General features: G+C 37.1%; 2 protein-coding genes across 4 annotated transcripts; one reads left to right on the plus strand and one right to left on the minus strand.

Annotated features, from left to right (window-relative positions):
- Window positions 1–8145: 8145 nt before the first annotated feature.
- On the minus strand, window positions 8146–14385 carry LOC147865631 (uncharacterized). Of its 2 annotated transcripts, none has more exons than XM_087318490.1 (9): window positions 14090–14385; window positions 11623–11688; window positions 10366–10446; window positions 10206–10259; window positions 10054–10122; window positions 8977–9039; window positions 8803–8885; window positions 8643–8708; window positions 8146–8439 (listed from the first exon to the last, which is right to left on the minus strand). In XM_087318490.1, exons 1-9 carry the CDS (start codon window positions 14318–14320, stop codon window positions 8406–8408), a joined length of 747 nt encoding a protein of 248 aa, XP_087174616.1. In that variant the 5' UTR covers window positions 14321–14385; the 3' UTR covers window positions 8146–8405. The 2 variants fall into 2 exon arrangements, with proteins under 2 accessions (XP_087174616.1, XP_087174615.1); XM_087318489.1 differs by lacking the exon at window positions 14090–14385 and adding an exon at window positions 11869–12002.
- Window positions 14386–17823: 3438 nt separating this feature from the next.
- On the plus strand, window positions 17824–24070 carry LOC147865632 (Transducin/WD40 repeat-like superfamily protein). 2 transcript variants are annotated; one of them, XM_087318492.1, is made up of 17 exons: window positions 17824–18081; window positions 18189–18466; window positions 19396–19514; window positions 19640–19748; window positions 19838–19902; window positions 20052–20090; window positions 20201–20297; window positions 20940–21030; window positions 21397–21460; window positions 21595–21671; window positions 21904–21988; window positions 22117–22196; window positions 22380–22464; window positions 22583–22651; window positions 22749–22816; window positions 23065–23113; window positions 23219–24070. In XM_087318492.1, exons 2-17 carry the CDS (start codon window positions 18388–18390, stop codon window positions 23741–23743), a joined length of 1701 nt encoding a protein of 566 aa, XP_087174618.1. In that variant the 5' UTR covers window positions 17824–18081; window positions 18189–18387; the 3' UTR covers window positions 23744–24070. The 2 variants fall into 2 exon arrangements, with proteins under 2 accessions (XP_087174618.1, XP_087174619.1); XM_087318493.1 differs by having other exon boundaries at window positions 18206–18466.
- Window positions 24071–24299: the final 229 nt, after the last annotated feature.

The following is a 24299-nucleotide window of genomic DNA, read 5'->3' on the forward strand; positions in this document are numbered from 1 at the left end:
TTTTGATGAATGCTTTTATTTACATTTCATTATCGCAGGCACCTATTAGAACTGCCACCAAACTATGCTTTCGTGCCTAATTTAAACATGCAAGAAAAGATTGTGCTGCAGTCCTTGGTTGTAGTCCATTTCGATTTGCTTAGCATGTTCTCTCTCTAGTTTAATCCTTTGGTATCTTAGACACTAATTAACTGCAACGGTCTCTCATATAGATTGAAAATGCAGCGAACAAGGCATTCATATAGACAAGCTCTATTTCAAAAACTTAGAACTATGATAATTTAGCCAAGCATTACCCATCAAAAAAGCATGGCTCCTACAAAATCTTTCTGTAACTGGTGTCTGTCATGAAATTGTGGTACGCTATAACATGAAGACAAGTTTAAACCATTGAATACTATCCCAACTTTCATTACATTGGATTTGATTATATAATTGTGTCCTTGTGGGCTTTGATTATGTACAGTATAAGAAGCCTTGGGGCGAGAAGGGAAGAGCATTAGAAATGCTTCGGAAACTCAAGAGAAGCAAACACTTAACGACAAACAACTAGTTCTCCATGAGCAAACAACTTAGGTAAAGTTTCTATATGGCCACCACCACTACTACTGATGATCGAAACAGCAGAACCGCAAAATCAAATCTCCATCAAAGTCTGATGCTTCCCAATCATTGGATTCACTCTTGAATAACCAGGATTTCATTTTGAATCATGCAGACTTTGAGCGGAGATTAGCCAGTAAGTTCACCTATAGGGTAGAATGATTCGGACTTGGATTCACTTTAGATTCCAATGATTGATTATCTGATTCCACTACTCCGATATATATATATATATATATATCGAGTTCGAGTCTCAATTTTGAGCACCCCGCCGCCATTCCCGATAGAAGGAATTCATGGATGGATAGATGCGACCGGTGGCCAGGTGTGTGTAGGGGCGGGGGGAAGAGGACATGGACATGGCAGATGGGGAGGAGGGGACAGCACAGGGGGAGCCCACGGGGGGAGAGAAGAGGTCATGCGCGAGCGAGCGATCATAATCCGCCCGCTTCTGGGGGTCCGAGAGGGTGGAGTAGGCCTCGTTGATGTCTGCAAAGAGTTGGGTGGCCATGTCCAGGAGGTGGAGGGGGCTCACATCAGGATGGTAGCGGAGGGCCATCTGACGGTAGGCCGCCCGTATTTCCTTGGGCGAGGCCAGGGGCGTGACCCCCAGGAGCGCATAGTGCGTCGTCGTCGTCTTCTTCTGTGCTGCCGTATGGTTGTGGCGTAAGTAAGGATCGGAGCCCGCCATGGATGCGTATGCGCAGGTCTCCATCGGGGTGCTTGGCCGGCGGCATGATGACGGCCTTCGGGTAGGCGACAGGCGCGGCTCGCATGGCCTCCCCGTGCTCTTCTTCATCATGGACGACGACGATGAAGACCACAGTGGCGATGGAGACGAGGAGGGGCGCTCCAGATCTGTGGGAGAAAGGCGAGGAGAGAAGGAGGAGGAGATGGAGGAGATGGAGGTGGAGGAGGGAGGAGATGGAGAAGAAGTGGAGGAAGGGGAAGAGATACGGCGGGGTAGGAAGAAGATCGACGGAGGAAAAGAGATGGAGCGAGAAAGCAGAGAAACAGAACTTTCCATGGAAGGAAGGAAGGAAGGAAGGAAGAAGAGAGACCCAAGAAGAAGAAAGAAGAAGAAGAAGAAGAAGAAGAAGAAGAGAGCTCAAAAAGGAAACCCTAATTTGGGTTTAAACAGAGAAAAGGAGGGGAAGAAGGTATGTGAGAGAGAGAGAGAGAGAGAACTGCCCTGGCCCATCATCTCTTGAGTCAGTCAAGTGATTCAAGTCAAGCCAAGTCAAGTCCTTAGCATAGGACTTTCTATCGGCACCATCCACGTGCCAATCAATCGATAAACCGTATCGTGTCCATCGGTTTCCATCCCACTAGTAACGTACGATCGTTATTCGTTTCATGTCGATCCCAGCGATAAACGAACATTGTTTTCATTGTTCGCATATAATCGATCGATCGGCTCTTGTTTAGGCTGCATATAATCGATCGCTCGCAAATAATCGATTGGCCTTCATGATCGTCAATGCCCCATTCCACCTTCTGCAGCCCCAATAGACATACGACAGGCATATCCCCACTCTTCCACCCAATTCGATCAAACGCCTCATGACTTGATCTATTACATTCGGATGAATCGTGAGACCCACGTGGGATTCGTCCCCACATGTTCGAGATGAAGACCTTTGTAGCAAACGATCCCATTGCTTTATAATACTAAAGGTTTTAAGAATGGGCAATCAAGTGCAAACATCGACGATGTGATTGAGCGGACAATCCTCTTGTGTATTGCCTCCAAAGGCTCCCATTCTTTAAAAACAAATCATGGAAATCATGATACCACTATAGCATAAAAGGCAATCCTACATTCCAAAGTGACCTAAATATTCCATTTCGAGATTTTCTTGTTTTAGGTCTCCACTTCATTTTCACGAAGATGGTAGGCCCAAGGCCCTTGGGAGAAAAGCTAGAGATGTTTGTTGCCTTATTGCTTTCCATGGATTGGATCGTGGCACGATATCTCTCTTGCGAATGATGCATGTTATGCCCTTCATACAACCATAAATTTCTACCTAATTACTCGTTTCATGTTTAGTCATCCAATCTCGATGGCCCATTTTTGTTCAAAGAGAGCCATATACTTTTGCAAGGAGCTCTAATTTGAGCAAGGATTTTGAACTAATGTAGTTCCGCAGACTTGTCAAATTCTTTCAATATCATCAAATTAGCTGTTGTACTCAGAATTTGTCTTCTAACAATAAATCACCCACTTTTATATAATTACAATGCATGTGTTGTCCATGTGAGTCTTTGGCCTTGCACATGCCAAGACTCATTGATCCCAACAACTCACGCAAAATTCGTAATGGACATTGAAATGTCTTGTTTCAATTTTAGGTTGCCCTTGACTTTCTCTACTTGAAAATGATTAGTTTTGCTATATATCTCAACATAGTGCCATTTTTCAGAAAACTCTGGCTCATTTGGGGAATTGCCCTTAATTCTAAAGGTTTAAAAATGCCTTTTATGCAAGCGCTTATGTGCATGTACACCATTTTCATTTGCGATTTTTTTGTCTATGTCTATTATATGAATACTTTGGAACAATCTTCATGTCAAGGTTGTCATGTAAGTGGTTTTGATACTATTATCATTGTTCCAAAAATAGTAGATGTTGACTTCCCAAGGGTCGCTTTTTTGTCAATACATTGTGAGGCGAAATCCCACATAGATTGATTTTGACATGATCATTATATTTCTAATTTTGTCTTCGAACTAGAAACATTCCTCAATGCCCTCGATGCCTTTTGAGACATAGCAAAAATGTAACAATTGCATGAGTGAAAAGCAATTATAGGTTGTCCACAATGCACTTGGTTGAGATATTTCCATGTAGCCTAGATATAACCCAAAATTTACATCAATGCCTAAAAGATGCACAAATACCTAAACAAATTTGGTCCCTATATCTAGATTTCATGCATGGGCAATGCAACTATACTAATACAAGTAGAAAAAATGATAATACAATTATCTCTAACAACTACTACTACACTTCAAAGATTCATCGAAGAATATGTTCAAACAAAATAATTCCATTGATAATAGATGCTCTGCCTTGATAAGAACATGCTTTGTTAGTCATTCTTTATATAACACGACATATGACATATTGGTGTTGGTCCTAAATAGGTTGAAGGCATCAAACATATTGTTGCAAAACATATTGTTCGTTAGCCTATCCCTAGTCCCTTTACTGGCAAAAGAAGAATCAATGAGATATGGTAAAAAGGTGTGAGAGCATCAATCAATAAGTCTTTTATAGTTCGTTGTATCTTTTAGTATATTTTGGAGCATTGTAGTTGATAAATATTCAATGAATGTTTCGCATACATTTTCTAGTCCTAATACATGTAACACTATCCTTACAAGAAAATATGTGGCGATGTAGCACATCAAGGTTTCTACGTGTTCCTTGCTTGTGCAAACTACACACCAAGCAAGTTTTATACAAATTTTTCGAAAAAACTAATATCTGAAACTAAATTAGTCAAAGTTTTCCTTAACTAGTTGTTTGAATAGTTACCTTTGTAGAGTGGATATTGACAAGGGGGTTGAAATTGTTGGCAAGATTGTTGATTTGAACCCTCCTCAAAAAATGACAAGTACTATGAAATGGCATCCTAGGTGGTGGAATCTATTCATGATGAAGTCCATGCTTTAATTTCAACCCTAAATCAGCTTTGCTCAAATCGATACGTGAGAAATATGAAACCTTTTCTTTATGTCAGTGTCTTATTTCTCTTTCACTCGCAACAATTGCAGTATGGGGAGGAAAGACGTGACCCAAAACATTGATCACAAATATATCATTCTACACACAAATTTAATATATTGTTATAATATAAAGTGGGTCATACTAAGCCTACATTTAGCAATGAAAGATAGTCAAGGTTAACACGTTGTCATTTGATAAATATCCAAACAACATGAATTCAAACCCTAGGTGGATAGCGAAGCACTTCAATTAAATACATTCTCTTTATATAGATATGGTGGATAATGACATCTAGAGTTATAGCGACCGTAGGTTTAATATGATATTTTGGTTAGCATTTAAAACTCTGATAATAAAATTCAAATACTTGTCGAATTATGCTAGTGATATGTGTGGAGAGAGATCCTCGTATGATCAATTCAATATGTATCTCAAGAGAGGGTTGAGATATCAAAACGATGAAAGGCATGACAAACATGGAGAAAAGTTTAAATTTATTCATAATAACAAACAATCTATTTCTTGATGAGTTTTTGAATAACATGGGACTTTTCCAATGGGGGATATTGCCTTTGGATTAGTAACAAGGATTTGTTTGTAGATGGGGCTTACCTTTATTACATTGTCTTCGTAATCTTAATGTTGGATTATGGTCATTATTGACTTTAGACTTGGAACTGTCTCTCTTTGTTGGAAGATACCTATTGCTGTACAGAAACCCTGCTCTCACAAACTTGTGGCAATCAATAATTTGCCACCCCACCAATTAATTGTATGAGTTGTTATGTGCGTGTCTTTCATGGACTCTATAATGTTAGTAAAAAAAGAAATGTGTTGACACCTACCCGACAAAATTTGCATTTACTTCGGTCCACATTGTAACCATCCTTCCAACTTTAATGTTTGACATGTTGAGCCAATACCAAAGACTCTCTGTTATAGAAGCATTCTTAGTATCCTTCCAAGTTTAATGATTGAAGATCAAACCAATACAAGCAACCTACACACACATCTATGTGTGTGTATTTGTTTGTATGTACGAATACAATATACAGTTAACTTGCATCTCACAATATTAAATGCACAAATTTCCCTATAGAAATCATGACCACATGCACATGACCATGGAGATAGACGTAGTTGTGGAGAATTAAAAGAATGCAACCATCACTTTTAACTTTTTGATGATAGTACCCCTGTGAGGAGACACTATGTTTGTAGATAATTCTACCTCGTTTTGTAATATTGTGTTTTTTTGTTTATCCATGGAGTCTTCCATATCTAATCAACCAATATTTGTTTTAGAAGCAAACACGATGATGATGTACATTCCAATGTCTAAAGTGACTCATCCGCATGCTCTAATAAACTCTACAGATTATTGTTCCTTGTCACAAAAAAGAAAGTGGACATTTGCAAAGTGCTTTTTGTAAAGTGTAAAAGTTACATACGTGTTTTCTTCGTATTGCTACCATCGGAGCATTGCTATTTTTTTATTTATTTTTTTTATTTTCCCAAAAAAACTCCTTCCATTAGTTATAAAGATTTTACAGATGAGATTAATATATACAAATCCCTATAGGGACACGATAGGTCCATCTTATGTGGATGCCCACTGCCTCAAGAAAGGGAGAGGACGAACATTGTTGGATAAAGGCTAGTCGTTGTCTTTCAACTCTATCGAAGTCACCCTTCAGGCCATCATATTGGCTCTTTAGAGTGGCTACAACTTCATTCCATATCTCTTGCATTAACATTATTGGTTGCGCGCTTTGGTTGGAGAAGCATTGATAATATTTTCTCGTAAATAGTTTAAGTAATGTTTAAATAGTAACTTAATGATTACTTCTTTTCATATATATTGCTAAGCAAGTTAAGACTCCTCATTAAACCATCACAAACTTCTAATTTTATCGACAACTATAAACTAAATGAACTTGTTGAGATATAGGTGCTAACAAATGAGCATGGATCTTAATATTTGAACATAAATTTATCAAGAAAGTTTACGATTTGGGCGCCCTCTTGTAATAGAACACATAACTCACTTGTTCAATTTCGCCAAAAATATGAGTAGCAATGTTTTGGATATTGGATCATTGTGGTGTCCATAATTAGTCAATATGACTTGCATCAATCCAAACATGCACACTTAGCAAAATTTATGGAGTAATTGTCAATGTAGTTGACCACGAATAGGATGTATGTCTACCATTGTTTCATGAAGCATGGTTCATATCAATGCACACACATAAATCTTTATGATGTTTGCTATATATAGATAGAAAGATAAACTATATATTGCATGTGCCCCCTATCTTAGAACTTCGAAGGTGTAAAGGCCGTAAACTTATCCTTATTGTATTGTTAGCATTCCATATTATCCTAAAAGAAGAGAGAGGGTATCATGGATGAAGTGGAAGACAAGGAAGGATAGTGGGAATATTGATAATGGAATGTTGAAGGATGGGAACCCATACTAAAGCTTATCAAAGTTATGGTAAAATAAATATGCCTAAGATACAAGAATAGAATGTGGTAGGAGCCTAATTTATACGCCAACATTTTTCCATTAAGATATTAATCTTGGGTTGATCTCATTTTGTTAAATCTTCATCACATTCCTTTGATTGATTCTCTAATTGTGCACCCTTCCTAGTTCCTTTGCTTCTTCGAGAGTAATTGTTAGTTGCTTATGCATCCTTCCTAGTTCTTTTAATTCTTTAAGAGTAATTGTTATCATTATTATTACATGTCTAACCAAGAAGTCACCCAAAACAATGGCATGTATAAATAACCAAAAGTTGAACAAACGATTGCATTCCAATGAGATAATTCCTGTCTGATATTAAGATTCACATTAGATTTCGGTGTTGAACTACTATTGAAGGAGACCCCTCACAAGCTCACCTACCCAAGCTCACCAAAAACATCCTTGACATAATAGACCTAACCAACCTAATACGCGTAACCATCATCATAACATTCATACCCTAGCAACAACGTTTTCTTTTTACCTTTAGCAAGATTTCTAGGATTGTGCTACGAAAATTTGAATTCCTCATCACATGACATGCACGTAATAGAACATCCTCATGCTACCATCGAGAAAAGGGTTTCCAACCATTGAATGTCAACTAATCCTCATTCTAGAAAAACTTTAATATCACTCCCTCGAGCTCCCCAATACTCTTTCTTAGTGACCTCTAGGCACTTAACAAAATCCCTGGTTTTCCCGTGGAAACATATGTGCAGGTCATGTAACCCATTTTATCTATTAAGACAACAAGTATCACAAAGATAAGAAAATATATTAGTATTGTTTTCCTAATACATGTATCAATGTTAAAAGGGACACACATGCTCACATTCAACATTTCTTTTGTTAGGTTCACATTATTTGTTCACCATCCCTTTGGGATTGACACAACCACCACGATTTGATGGGACCTCTTTCACATATTGCAATGGCTGTACCTATTTTTTCCTTTCATTTGTACAACTCACTTAATCCACAATTGTATTCTTACATTTGAACTTTTCTTTTGCATCTGCATGTTTTTGTTATTATTGGACTAGGATGCATGCAAATAGAAACACCTTCTTCATATGTGAATATGTGGCCCTCTCACATCTCTCACATCTTTGTGAAATTTTTCCTTAATAATTGTCTTCTGAACCACCACCATTCACAAAGCGTTTATCACAACTCACATACTAAGTTTGCAAACTTATTATACACTATCAAATAATCAAGGTGCCAAAAGCTTTCTTTTGCAAAATGGTTATTAGCTAGAACCATTGAGAAATAAGACAAAAAATGTCCACGAATTGATAATTGGATGCAAATTATATCGGTTATATATAATGACACAAGTCTTTAATATAGGTAAAACATCAGGTCGCCGACCTTACTACATGTAAGACATCTCATCTCTTTATTGTCTTTATGTTTAGTCTTTAATACAGGTAAGACATCTGATGCCTTTATTGTCTACATCTGAGCATTAAGCAGGTATGCACATGAAAAAGAAACACTACTGCCCTTAGCATCTTTTCAGAAGAGCCACTATAGTTGGTGCCACTTGATACTACATCCAAGACTGCCATATACAAAAAGAAAATTAACATCATAACTGTTTAGAGATAAAAACCTTAGAAAATAATGTGAACTTAATGTCATGAATGTTTAGGTACGAACCTTGGCAAATAGAGTGAAATTAAGGTCATAAATGTTTTAAATAAGCTAACCTTAGTTAATATTATGAATCAACGCAGTAAATGTTCACATTCACAAAAAATTTACCTTGGTTTTTGGATTGTGTTTACCGGCCTTCCCGAAAGTACACAATCTATAGCATCCTTCAAGTCCCTGAACGTTACAAAAGGTTGAATACTTGTACATTCACACATATTTTCTTATTTCTTTATTAATTAATGAGATTCAAGGTTTACATATATCAAACCTTCCAGTAATAGGGCGGTTGTTTCCAGGCCTCGAGTCATCAAATTGGCCATGATAAGCAAGTTCAAACGGACGCCGTCCATCCTTTTGAGTAAGGCAAGTAAGTGACAATAAGACGTAATAATAAATGCTCATTTAAGATCTTTTTTATGGCCCAGGCGAGATCTTCAGGTACCTTCTTGAAGAGGAAAAAATCCGGAGTACAAACAGCATCAAATGCTCTGGCAGTCTCCTGTGTCTGGACAGTTTTCCAAGAAACAATAACATAAAATATTGGCTTCTTAATATCAAATCACACTTCTTTCTTCAAAAGGCTTCAACAATAAACTTGTAAAAAATACATAAAATAAGAGAAGAATTAAAGAAGCTTTTTGTTTGTGCCTGATTATAGAATGGCAATCTTTAACAACCTTGTAGGATCACAACAAGAACATTATGTATGAAGCATGATGTGATACACTTGCATCTTTGTTTGCAAATGTAGTGATCAATTAACCTTCTCATAGACCCAATAAGAGAGATAGATGGGACGAATAAGCAAAGATCTTTAAATATTGCAAGAAGACACAAGTACACTAAATGACATTCCTACACAAAAAAGATGATCGTGCATCAAAAATGTTTTGTTTCTCTAACAAGACCAAAATTGTATTTTTGATCAAAGAGAAAATAGCTAGCCTTGGCATATATGTAAGAAGAATACTTACCTTAATGTTTGAGAGACTATCTCATTGATCCAATACCCAAAGGATCTATCTTATGTTTGCTTTATCACAGAGAGTGAGGTTTGGTCACCTATAACAATATATTCTCGCATATTGGTGCGTTTTGTTCTCTCTTAATTTGACATTGATTGCCATTTGCAACAAGCAAGGGACAAGAAGAAAATTGAATTCTGGACCTAGTAATGTGACCTGGTTAGAGCAAACTAATAATTGTTTGTCACAAATACAATAAACACAATTTCCCAATTTCTGCATTTATGGATGAATTCTCAAATCAGTATAGGGAAATGTTTGCCTAACCATTTTCTTACTATATTATAGAGACATTCTAAAGAATGCATCACTTCCACATAAATAGTACTTGAAAAATGATCTATTATAAGTGTTTCCCAGTGATCACCAACAATTATTCTGAAAAAGCGTTTAAAAAAGAATTTACTAGGTATATCCTGTAAGAGAGAGAGAGAGAGAGAGAGAGAGAGAGAGAGAGAGAGAGAGAGAGAGAACAAAAGCCAAAAAGATGATACCTCATCATATAAATAAGGAAATGGATAGCCCAGTGTCTTTGCTTCTTCAGCCATTAACTCAGGTCCATCCTGCTCATACATTAACTACTGAGCTTCAATTTGTTTTCAGTATTACAGGTCATAAATAGCTTTTCTGGTAGACACTCGGATACCTGAGGATGTGTTTTAACTGAGTTTGAAGAGATTGCCACAACAGCGAGCCCTTTCTATCACGCATAAAAATAAATACTACAGACCACTTATGATCTTTGGATAAAGAAACCAAACGAAACATAAATAGAAACCAATATATTGAGATAAAATCGAGCATACCGGAATATAAGCATTTGCCAATTTCACCATATCAGCTTTCAAGTGTATAACAAATGGGCAATGATTACAGATAAACATAACCTGCACATCCCCCCAAGGAATCGTTGTGATATAACCTAGCACAAGGGTCTATATATACAAAATTCATGTGAAAGGGTGGTGGGTCTATGTACAAGAAAAAGAGACACCTATATTAAAGGTTTAATACACAAATCATGGTAAAGTGACAGTGCCATTAGCATGCCATCATTATTTCTCTAATTTTCTTGGTGAGAAACAGGAATTTCAATTTTCCATATACTGAGTTAATTATTTTAATGATTTGTACCTTTTTCTAGACTCCTCTACCATTTAATGAATGGGTTCTATCACTTGCCAATTCATCCCTTCTTTTTCATTCATGCATGTAATGACTTCTATGTATATCATTTTATTAATTTCTCACTTTCTCTTTATGCATCATGCAATCCTATTGATATGGTGTTTCAATGTGTATGCATTTTGAAAGAAGGATTAGAATATGTGATAAGATTACATAAAGATGATACTCATTAACATTAAGGGCATAAGCTGCCTCTATCATGCTCCCTCCAATTCTTTGTATAGCCTCATTACAATGTTAGGATAAATGGCCTTGGAGATCTATGCATAGATCTTAATGATATACATAGGTCAAACTTAAATGACACTAGCAACCAAATATACGGCTAGGAAGCCCATTTTCCAACAACAATAGAGATCCCTTTGGAAATTTATTGATGAGTTTCTTATTAGACAGACTGGTAAGGTGGATCTTTTTGAAGTTCTGTGCCTCGTTGTTCATCCATTCACATACCAGGAGTAGATGAAAAATCAAGGACACGGATACAGACTCATCAACAATGTGGCAATGCCTGATAGGGTTGACTTGAACAAGGAGATTTCCATAAATGGAATAGATTACCAATTTCACTTCCTTGCAAATCTAACAATGTTAATTACATAAATAACTATAACCTAATACAATATGAAGCACACTCAGTCATTTGGCAGGTATATATAGTGTAATTGAACAAAATACATTATTATGAGCTTATGTAAATCACACGTGTATGTTTTGTTGTGATTCATAATAGAGATTATAAAAGACTGAAAGAAAGAAACCTTCATTAACTCGGTGAGGATGATTTAAGCACCTAAATTCCCTATAGCTCAAATTTTGAACGAGCAAGTGCAATTGCAATTTCTATAAGGCCAACATAGACCAGAATTACTTACAAGCAAGGCAGGGTAACCTTCGAAGTCCTCCAATGTCCAGGTCTTCCCAGATAATGGCTCTGGCAACTGCAAGGATGCATGAAATCTCTCTCTCTCTCTCTCTCTCTTAAAAGACGTTAATATATCTTTCTTTCTTTCTTTCTTTCTCTCATTCGCTAACTTTCTCTCTCCCCTTCTTTTATTTTGGTTGAAAACACAAGATTAATTATTAAATGTGTGAGAAAAACAACTCAATGGTGTCACCACTACATGGGCAGTGGGACATGTTGAATTGCTAATAGGCAAGACGAACACTACACCAAGGAAAGGATTTTGACTTGCTCCAATAAACAAAACTGCCACATCGATACTCCCTTCAACTTTCATAAATATGTTCGTAACTCTAAGTGTACCATCAAATGCAAAAGGGTTGTGCATATCCCAATTATGATGCAATCCCAATATCTCAAAGGAACATGATCTCCCTCTCAAATCTCGGATTTGAGTTATGTGAATTGTGCAAACATGAACTGTCTTTGCAAGAAATAACGGTGTAACAAAACTTGCCAAATCCGAGAAATGTAACTTCAAATCTGACAAGGAATTGGACATCGTACGAAACAATGAGTACTATCTTCCACTTGAATAGTGCAAAAGAAGCAATTGCATGTTTCTAGTTCAGTCTCTTTGGTGCCGATCACATAGGTAAACCCGCAATCAATACTCTCCAAGTGAAGTCCTTTGATACAAGTGGTAGTTTAGAATGGCAATTACTAATCAGATTTACATTTCCTTCCTTTCTTGTTGAGCCTCAAATGATAGTCATTGAAGAGAATCACTAGAGCCATGGTCCAAGACATTAGTAGTCACTTGTAAAAACTAAGTATGAACCCATAAAATTCGATCAACCCATGATTGCTCTTTAGTTTGTATAGGTAAAGGACCTTTCAAATATGTAAACCCCTAATTGGGTGAGATGTATAATGATTGTCTTGCTTCCAAAAAATTCAAAAATTTCTTGGGTTGAGCATCACACTTCAAAACATGGGTATCAACCCATGTATTAACACAGCCCCTCCATAGATAGTATGTTGAGATGTTACCATTGAGCAAGGAAAGAACTGCAAAGAAACAACTAAGACCGTGAGTAGCATGATACAAGGCACATGAGCCATAAAAGCACCAGATCATGGAGATCATTGTTCACCATGTTTGATCTGCCCCAGGATGCTTAAATGCAATCTTTGAATATCTTCCTAGACCTTGTTACACAATGCCAACCATGTTCCCTCCACACCACTCATTCCCCAGTAATACGGATGCACTTTATGCTTGTAAAAGCATCTTAAGGATTGTTACAAATCGTAAAGGCACTTCATGCATTAAGTTCTTTATCATGAACATTTAGGCGACCTAGAGCATTTAATTTGTTTTAGGTATGGATGACTTGAATTCACACATATTGTATCAGGATTTGTGCCATAGCTTGAAGTCATCCTCTAGTAGAGTTAGTATATCTTTTTTTCTTTCTTGCTCACAAACACGAATTTATCCTTGGATGGTCTTGCTCAATGCTAAGATAGTTCGCTGGATTACCAAAGATGTGCAACTTTCTTGCTTTTATTTTTGTATGAATGGGATATCACATGACATTATGATTTTAACATATTTTTGTTTCTTAAAACCCACTTTCACTTCTGTGGAGATGTCAATCCAGTCATTCTTTCACATCATGAGAAGATTGGAGTTTATCATGTATCAAATGATGGTTGTAGATTTGGATACCTCATTTTGACCTTTGGAGATGCTAATGTCACATTTCATAAAAAACTCTTTCTTTAGCCTATAGGAACCATATGCGCAACTTTATTAACTCATAGATGCGGATCCAAATCCCACAAGTTAGTATAATCTACTAGGTCACTTTCCAAAATGTAGGCAAACATGGGTTAAAATCCCACAATTTACCACAATCAACTAACGTTCACCTTCCATAATGTAGGGACTATTGAACCCATGCTCGACCTTGGTCTTTGCTCATGTACTAGGCCACATAGGCAAAAATTCGTAGAAAACCAAAGTGGAAATTTCAGCAACTAGCTTAGTATTTGTTATTTCAGTTTTCACATTTTCTTTTCTGTTCTACCATCTAAAAATCCCTCACTACATGGCTTGGGGATGACAACATATCATGATGTTGGGCGACCATGGACCAAGGACATTAATATAAGTCCTCATCAGCATTGCCGTTGTCATCATCTTGGCCTCATTGTTCATAATTGACCTCCAAGGATGATAATATATATTTGTATCCATCGCTGTTCATGTTTATGGCCATCTCATGTTTGTTTTTGCATGCTTGTTTGGGTCTCATTGGTTATATTTGAACTTCTCGGTGGAATTATTCCATCCATCTATTTAACTGTCTGTCTATATCATATCAAAGTGAAACCAAAGTTTTGGATTAAGAATGTTAAAGAAGTCGAACCTCAAAATCGGGAGCTCGTGAAGCCAGAGGGATCAATCGAGACTCGGTGCTTGCAGCGCGAATGTTGAGTGATCGTCGTTGAGGTCGTTGCGCCCGGCCATCGCGACAAATGGAGTGTATACGGATCTTCATGGGCACACAAAAGAGAGATGATGAGAATAACCTGGTTGAAGGTGAGAAGGGAGAGGAAAAAGAATGGCTCGTAAGAGCTAGGGCCCTAGAAGCAGCCATGGCACCTCCTCCTCCTCCTCCTCTTTCTCCTCCTTATGTGGACTCAATGAACTGTCATCCATCCATCCATCCACACATATGAGAAAATAGCCTTTGTTTTTTTTATCCCATCATGCCAACTAAAAAGTATGGATGAGAGAATTGAGCCACCCTTTCTCACATCAATTTCAACTTCTTTCTTTACTTTACGTCTCCGCGAGAGCATATCTACACAAAATATGTCCCTCGTAAACCCATGTATGTCAAAAGGCCATTTGTCGAGCATTTGTTGATGTGACATTGCTTGTTTCATCGCAAAACAAAGAATGTATACATATTCCTTGTAAGTCCCAATGGAAGTTAGTTTGCATGTCATTAACATGGTGTTAACTCATTCATCTCAAAAACATTATTGCATGGTAGCTTAGATTATTGTAAGAATGTACATCATTCGGTCATAAACCAAAGTAGAAAGCCATTTATCACACTTTGCGGACGTGACATTGGTTGATTCACGACAAAAAAGATGGATGTTCCTTAACAAGTTCAAACGGAACGCAACTTGCATGTTGTTGACTTGCTCATCACCAAAACATTATCCGTTGGTAGCTCGGGTTACCACGACAATGTTTCTAAATGGACATGCTATGCACACAAAAAATCATATTTCGAAAGCTCGTTGCCTGACAAAACATCGCACTCACTTAGTGCGATTTATTTGTTCACCTAGAAATATTTTGGTAATCCAACTAGTAAGAAAATCTAACATATTTGACCAATTGCATTGTAGTCACGAGTAAAGATGGCGGTACATTCATCGAACACTTTAATCGTCAAACAAAAAGGCATCATATTTTCATTCGGAAATAATGACATTGTGCTAATATTACAAGTTTCTTTGTCTCCATTTATGGAGTTGTGTGGCTATCTATGTACCACCATGTGGCATGATCCTTCCATGCCTATGTCCATATATTACAGTTAATTTGCTTCTCCTTGTCAACAAAAAATCCTTATTGCGTGTGTTGTAACTTCCATGGCCTGTGAAGGTTGACTACAAACTATCATGGATCAATCAATGAAAACTTTGAGGATCACGTATGTAAGCCATAGTTGACAGTGGCAATAAATATTGCAACCATCCCTTACACACAATCTCGACAATAAGTTATTGGATAATGATACACATAGAGCCTTGTGAAACATGACCTCTTAACACTTACTGCTAGATCTCTAAGTGAATGAATGTCATACAAACATCTTAAACTTTAGAAACATTTGTCATGAAATGCAAAAGACAAATCAATTACATGGTCACAAATGCTCAACATTGTCATGTTAAGGAATGCATTGATGATATGCCATTTGTATCCTAACTCACCACTATTGTTTTTTTGTATCATGAAGGCATGGTTTTGTATATTAGTTGACTTGCAGTAGTTCTCATTGTAAGAGTATCCATACTTGCTAAATGTACTTGATGCAATCACATAGGTTATGTTATTGCATGTTATGACTATACCTTGTGAAATGTCACAACATTGAACCATAATCGCAGTTTGAGAGAGAACAATTCATATTGGTTTTTAAATTCTCATAGTTCTCGCATGCCTTTCCTTGTTACCGTGTCATGCAATGAAGCCATCTATTATTTACAAGTATTTTATTAGATTTTATCGATGGAAAGGATCACGAAGTTGGTTTGATCTATCTGTGAACAATTTGCAACTTTGTAATCCTTTACTTAGAAATTTCAATACCTTTGCCACATATGTATGACCTTTAATCCACTCTTATCCCACCATATCCAACAATTACATCAATGTCCATCAAATATGTCCTCAATTTTCACTATTTCACAATTTCTTATGAGCATCTTCTTTACCTCGACTTCTAGCAAAGTTGTTTGATATCCCTTCCCAAGAAGCAAGAAGTTGATAATGGTCATTGGTCATCATGGAATTTTAAGCAACACATTAAAAAAACATACACATTACACTCTTACATTTGGCGTACTATTACATCATTGGCTCTTTGGGTAATATGGAAAGCAAGATGTGATTCTATTTTTAACAATGTCCACATACAACTCAACATTGTGCTTATTGAATTTGGGATGTTGTTTGTTCACACGCTACATGGTCAATATGATGATTTGCAAGGTTTGGATGATGTTTTGTGGCAACGGCAAGTGGCCTTTAAGAACCGATGGTAAGGACTCCAGTTATTTTCAAAGACAACTGTTGGTCCAAAGTGGAACTATGCCATACCTTCTTTTATGTTAGACAGTGGACAATAAGTATTGTTCTACTTGTTCATATATGACATCATCTGTTTGATTAGATGTACTAGCTTTTGTATCTTACAAAAATAAGTGAGATGAAATGTCTCCTTCTGTTTTTCCCATATAAAACTTTTCAAGTAATATACTAAGGTGCATCTTCCTTTTTTAAAAGAAGAAATTGCAGCACAAGTTCTTTGTGACACCATCAATGGGTGCTTTTTGAGATCAGATTTAATGGAATCCATTATCCCGAGAGTTCAGAGATGGGTATGATTCACTATCCCAAGAGTTCCATGTTCTAAACTTCCTCCTCACATCCCGTCCCAATTCATATAACAAAAACGCAAAACCATTATCCCAAGAGCTTCATATAGCGGAGAACTTCCGTTCCATCACCATAGCACATGCTAGATAGATCGGAGTAGGACGAAGGCCGCATCGCAATTAGATGTACTAGCTTTTGTATCTTACAAAAATAAGTGAGATGAAATGTCTCCTTCTGTTTTTCCCATATAAAACTTTTCAAGTAATATACTAAGGTGCATCTTCCTTTTTTAAAAGAAGAAGTTGCAGCACAAGTTCTTTGTGACACCATCAATGGGTGCTTTTTGAGATCAGATTTAATGGAATCCATTATCCCGAGAGTTCAGAGATGGGTATGATTCACTATCCCAAGAGTTCCTTGTTCTAAACTTCCTCCTCACATCCCGTCCCAATTCATATAACAAAAACGCAAAACCATTATCCCAAGAGCTTCATATAGCGGAGAACTTCCGTTCCATCACCATAGCACATGCTAGATAGATCGGAGTAGGACGAAGGCCGCATCGCTTGTTAAAGGGACAGTTGCTAGTATCAAATGGTACAAATTTTGCTTCGGAACCCCTCGTAAGCTTTCGAAGTCTAAGCACCCCGGTAGTAAGTTTGTTACAAGGCATTATCAACGGAGTATTGTTGGATAGGGGGAAACATCTCCCGGGCGGCCCGGCCCGTTCACGTGAAGGACACAACACCCATGGAATGATCCGATCGGCCATTTTTTTCTTGTCTCTCCACATGACCGACCCACCATCCTCCTTCCTCTTCATGATTCAAGTCACAAAAAGCTCTCCCTCTAACGGGAAAATTTTGAAAGCATCCTTTTCCCTTCCCGCCACCAGCATTTGCGCGGGAAAACATAGAAAACCAGAAAGGAGGGAAAGGAGACGCCATCGCCATCGCCATCGCCGCCTGCGTTTCTACCAGAAGCTCCGTTTCCTTCCTTCTTTCCTTTCTCGCTGTGACAGAACGCTCCCCCGTCGCCATAACTTCGCCTGGTCTTCTCCCTCTGGCATTGAGCTCCGCCATCGCCATATCCTCTTTCTTTTTTCCGTCAGATAAGGAAAATCGCTCTCCATAGCTACTGCTGGCGCAGTTTCTAGTAGCTTCCCTCTTTATCTGACATAGACCTCCAACGTCGCGACATCTTCTTTCTTCTTATTGTTCTTCAAAGTTCCAGGTGAGAAAAGTGACTCGTCTTTCTTTTGTTGATTAGAAAGATTCAAGCTTCTCTATCTTTGTAGACAATAATTAGTTCAGAATCAGAGAGTCGTTTGTTTCTTACAGTTTTATTGTTTGCAAAGATATCAAACGCTTCTGCGGATCCATTGCTAACTGCCCGTAAATCGATCAAACCGAAAGAACAAATAGTTCCATAGTCAATCAGAGTTTTCTTTCGTTCATTTTCTCGTTTTGGAGAAATGGCATGATCGAGAAAATACAGGAAACGACGTAAGAAGATATAATAGCACTGCATTCCTAAACGATGACGGTGAAGATGTCGAACAGCTATTCATCTTCCATTTTTTCTTCTCTGAGAGAAAGAGAGCTGCATCTCCACAAAGGTACTACTGATTCTTTCGCTTCATTGTGATTTACTTCGATGTTTCTGTCTTTTTCTCTGCCGGTTTGCCTTTCCTTTATATTTCATTCCTTTATTTTATTGTCTAATTGTTGAGGATGTCTTTCTCCTGCTTTATTCCCCTTTCATTCCGGAATTGATTGCTATATAGATCAGAACGTCGCACGGTTGCTGGATCTAGATAACTGGTGGTGCTATTTCACGATGATATAAATAACTTGATAATCAGACGTGTAGGTCATGATAATGCTCTTTTTTCTGATAGCGAATTTGATTTCTTCTTCTGAAACGAGTAGAAATTATTTCTAAGGAAAATTTTCAGTGATTATTAAGTTGGCGCTAGCTTTTTCTTAAAGCTTGCGGGGAATGATGATAACATACAACAAAATGGAAAAATACATTGGAAATGTCCGTTTCTGGCAGCAAATAAGCTGTCGATGAAGATAAAAATGTGTTTGTTTTTTACTCTAGAGATCTTCTCCATTTTCTCTTAAAGGTCAATTATGTATAGTACTTTTTACTACCAATATCTTTGCAGCTGATCACAGATATAACTGGTTTGCAAATGATGCATACATTGCAGAACATAAAAGCTAGTAGATAGGAAATCTTAATGTACTCATGTCAGTAACTTTGTAAAATTTATAACTTTGTTTTGTAGCATCCAATATTTGTCTCTTCTTACGTCACTAGTTATGTTAATGTTATGGCAAATGTTTCATACATCCTTGAAATTATGTCTAGTTTGACATCCTTTTCTCCAAAACCAAATAGACATATGTGAGTACGAGAATATGTTACATAAACCACGATATATATTTGTAACATCATGAAGATATACTTGTTAAGATTTGCTGAATTATGTGTCTACAGACAAAGAAAACTTATTCTCTTCAGATTACAATTTCACAGTTCACAATAGGCCAAGTGTAGCTTCCATGACAGCAGATGGAGCTTGTTCAGGCTCAGGCGTCTTGGTTGTTGAGCCAAATGGGATATCTGCCCCCCCTCTTGCAATTTCCTTTGGAAAGGTGCCTCCATTTTAAAATACGAATTCAATCCCTTTTAAATGCAAATGGATATATATTATGTATGTACGAATTGTAATTAGCTTGAAAACTAATTATAACCCGAAACACAATAATTGCTGCTGCAGACAGTAGACAGGAGCCACTTTCTGGCGGTTGCTGATGAGGAAGGGTTTGTGAGCATTTTTAATACACGCAGAAAACTACCTTCATTTCACAACTCTCGACTAGCCACAGGTGATTGCAGTTTCATATACCTTAATTTAAATCCAAATTGTGTTAAAACGTGAGATTCTTACTGTAAAACACCCATACATGGCTTGAAGGCAATGTTCGGAAAGAGATTTGGATGGCTCACAGCAATGCTGTTTTTGATATTTGCTGGGTTCAGGTGTGAACATTTAAAGTAAATTGCAGAAATTCTATGTTATCTCCTTTATCTATGCAGAGAAGAATTTTGATTGCATGTTGCTTGTATGCTTTTTCTTGATCCTCAAGCTTGAAGTGTGTGATGAATTGAAGTGTTTTTTATAAACGCAGGAAGATAGGCACATGCTGACAGCTTCAGGAGACCAAATGGTGAGCAATAAAACAGTACCAAATTTTATAGTAGTCAATCCTATGGCAATACTGTTTTACATGTAACTTGATTTACCGTTTATTATAATTCTGAATCATCATTAATATAGGTTCGTTTATGGGATATTGAGGCTAGAGCTGGCCTTGGAGTAATGAGAGGTCACACCGGAAGCGTTAAAACTTTGTGTGGCCATCCATCACAACCAGGTATGTGATTATAATAAGCAAAGACCATAGGTATGGATGGATACTTAAAGGTATCTCATTAATATGCAAAGACAGTAGCAGGGGATGAATACATACGGGTACCCAGTTAAAGAAAACCATTTTATGCATGATCAAGAAATTTTTTACTCACATCACTCTCTATTTCAGAGAGAAATCAGCATATGAAACAAATCATGATACACAAACATGCGTGATTTTAGGCTTTCCATACTAAAAACAAGAATTAACTCTCTGGATTTTGGAAAGGTCTATGATACTGTTCTTAAATAAGAAACCTAACGATGAATTTGTGGACATTACTCTCTTTCTACAACTTTAAAGAGCAGGGTAAGTTAAGATTCTTTTATTTACCTTAGATTTTAAGAATATCTTATTTGGAATGGTTGAACCTTGTTTATTCAAACGATAGGGTGCATATTATAGACGGCTTTTTATTCTTTACCTGATAGAAATTATCATCGTATATTGCCTGTTACTATGATCATTGTTATATGGCTACTGTTCAGTAGCGGTGATGTGGATTAGTGCATTGCATCCTTCTAACATTTGTGTATTATCAATAATATAACAACTTTTACGGAAAGAAATAAATAGTGACAAAACAGTTGGTTTATTATACAGAACTTTTTGCATCGGGATCCAGGGATGGAAATGTAGCCATATGGGATGTTCGCAGTAGCTGGTCTCAAGTAAACAACCAGAGATGCTTCCAGTATGTAAAAACCTTTTTGTTAATACTATGCATTGTCGTTAGTAAAATGACTAACATAATATCATTACCAATTTCAGTGCTTCCCCACCAAGTTTTCGTTTTTACTGTCCCTCGGCTATTTCTTTATGCTTCTATGAATCCCTGTATATTTTATATCATGCTTTTTACAATTTGTATACACTATGAATATTTGTTTCTCGGTTTCATTGATGTTAAATCTATATTAGAGAGATCAGTTTTGAGTTTGGACACGGTGGCCTAATACTAAATACTAACTACTAACTACTAAACGTGTTTCAAATTACATCGTAGAGAATTTGCTTCTGTAAGGTGTTTTACCAATAACGTACTGATTACATGTTACAGGCCTGTTTCGATAATAAAAGATGCTCACATTCCGAATACACCGAAAAGAACAAGAGGGTCAAAGGTGAGATAAGAAAATAATTCTTGGAAGGAGTAATGAAAGTTTAATATTTCTCTGAAGTTGCCCTTTAACGAGTATTGCAATATCGATAGTACCTCTTGGAAGTCCTTGTTGAGAATAACTTTTATATTACGCAGGCAACCACCAAGAGCGTCACAGCTGTCCTCTATCTCAATGATGATAGGATTCTTGCTACTGCAGGAGCAGCAGATGGGTATGAGAATTATTTTCGTAAAAATGTGTTTACTTTTAATAATTGTGAATGCTGGAGCTAGTCAAGTTTAGAAAAAATGGAAAACAAATATCCATTCCTTGTAAATGTTGCCAGCATTGTCTCATTATTCTAGCATTTTACGTTACTACTCAGCTTTGAAAGAACTCCATAGCGAGCAGTAAAGAAAACATCTTGTCTCTGTCATAACTGTAACATCCTATTTTGATGGCAGGGTAGTAAAATTTTGGGATACAAGACAGCTTAAATCACCTGTTGTGCAAACTCCTGCACAGGCTCAGGCATCGTTAGATGGAAAGGTCAATATCCAAGATTTAAACATACTACAAAATTGGCATAATGTTCCAATCTACAGTGTTTCATTCCATACTTACACAATGATGCAGGCTGCTATGCTTCATTTAACACTTAATTTTGGAATTACCAGGAAAAACGAGTACATGGTATTTCTGGTCTATCACAAAACCCATCTGGAACCTTTCTTATAGCCTCATGCACGGATAGCAGGTAATTTTCTCATAAACCTTTATTTTCACTTAGTCAAAGATGTTGAAATGTCTATCACAAAACCCATCTGGAACCTTTCTTATAGCCTCATGCACGGATAGCAGGTAATTTTCTCATAAACCTTTATTTTCACTTAGTCAAAGATGTTGAAATGCAGACTAATGTCCTTCAAAATATATGCAGGGTCTATGTTTATGATGTTCGTAATCCAGAGGGAGGCTCAGTAAAGAACTTTCATGGCCATATTTTAGGGTCCTTTTATATCAAGGTGAGTGTCGAGTTATGCACGAGCTACCAGGGTTATTAAAATTTGTTAATCTGATAGAATTGAAGCACTACCCCATCTGTCTTATCTAGTGAATGATCCTCCGAATTTTGTATTGTAGGCAGCCTTCAGTCCTGACGGAACTCACATTTTGAGTGGATCCTCCGATGGAAATGTCTTTATATGGCAGGTATAAAAAAACAAATGTTCAGGATTTAAAAGAATATCTAAGACTCTTATGACATTGAGAAGAAGAATTCTAAAAAATATTTGTTGATTTAAAATAGATGGATAACCCAGGTAATGATCCTGTGATACTAAGAGGGCATCATGGAGAAGTCACTGCTGTAGATTGGTACTACCATAATTTCTTTTCTCTGTTTAGTTTCGTACAAAATACACTGCGCTCAAATGTTTAGCTGAAAAACGTTTTTATTAACATTGCTTCTAGAAGCTGCAATATCTAGACATGTTAATACATTATTAACATTGCTTCAAACAATAGGCAGTTCATCGTATAATGCTCCGCATGCAGAAGTGCAGTGTTTATTTCATTAATCTTTATCACCTGCGACATTCTGGATAAACTTTTCATGTGCTCAGGTGTCCAACGGACTTTTGTAAGGTTGCGACGTGCTCTGATGATTTTACAGTAAGCCACTTCACCATATCAACGATATTCCTTACGTTGTCTACCTTTCTCATGTTTTGGGATCGAAAAGTCATAAAAATATATATACGTGATATAATGATGCAGGTGAGGGTGTGGAACAATTTAGAACCAAAGTTTGAGTCAGTAGGTAAACCACGGCCATCAGTTATTAGAAGAAGAATTAGTGCAGATCCATGCTTAAGCTCTGATGAGACACTGACATGCGGTGACAAGATGAGTTGTGAAATAGACGGAATCAATAGTAAAAAGATTCAAGATGTTTCTCCAGCAAGCCCGTCCTATCGAGTCGCATCTAGTAAGCTACAAACTTGCGAGATTTACAGGCATAGAACTCAAGAAGAACAAGAAGAAGAGTCAGGTGTAAGTCAGAAAAGTTACGAAGAAACCCCAATTACAGCGAAAACTAAGTTGGACCTAAGCCTAATTAGATCGAAAACCAATTTAGAAGAAACCCCAATTACATCGAAAAGACCACCACCAATATCCAGTTTATTTGATAGTGTATCAGTAGCTAAAAGCCCCCTAGCTGATCACAGTCCAGCATCTGTTCTAAATCCGCCAAACTCTTCAAAAAGAAGGAAAACTATCACAGACTACTTCGGACACTGAGAGAAGAAGATTTTACATGTAAGCAAAAGGGCTGACTATTTTGGACACAAGAAGAAGAATGACTGGGTAGCATGTGAATATCTGGATTACACAGCAAATCAATGCAACAAAAAGCTTTCAAAAACTTCCAATGCTTGTGATGTATAGATGTTTTGATTTGTTGAGAGGGGTGTGGCATGTATATCGTATCTCAACTACGATGCAAATACTATAGAGGTAGGAGTGTGGCTTCAAATCTTGCGTATAGCTTCTGAGAGAGAACGTCGATATATTTATTATATACAATTTTTTCCGTTACATTCATCAAATTTTTTGTCTGTTAAGCTACAAATTGCGCTTGCAAATTAATGTAGGTTTAATCACCTGATTAACAATTTTCCATGGGCTTCTATAGTATATGCCATTTGAATTTGTAAGGATTTGTAGTTTGTGCGAAGATGAATGTAATGTTCGATATCCCTCGTTCAGCTTCTATCTTGTGAAAACGTATTTTTCTGAGAATAGTTGGTCCTTTGGGAGGTGTCTTTGATGTGAGGTGGTGCATTGGGGTCTCAAT

The sequence above is a fragment of the Azolla caroliniana genome, unplaced genomic scaffold, assembly GCF_043228905.1.
Source record: "Azolla caroliniana isolate FFs.n. ecotype wild unplaced genomic scaffold, voAzoCaro1.0.p SCAF_4, whole genome shotgun sequence".
NCBI lineage: Eukaryota > Viridiplantae > Streptophyta > Polypodiopsida > Salviniales > Salviniaceae > Azolla > Azolla caroliniana.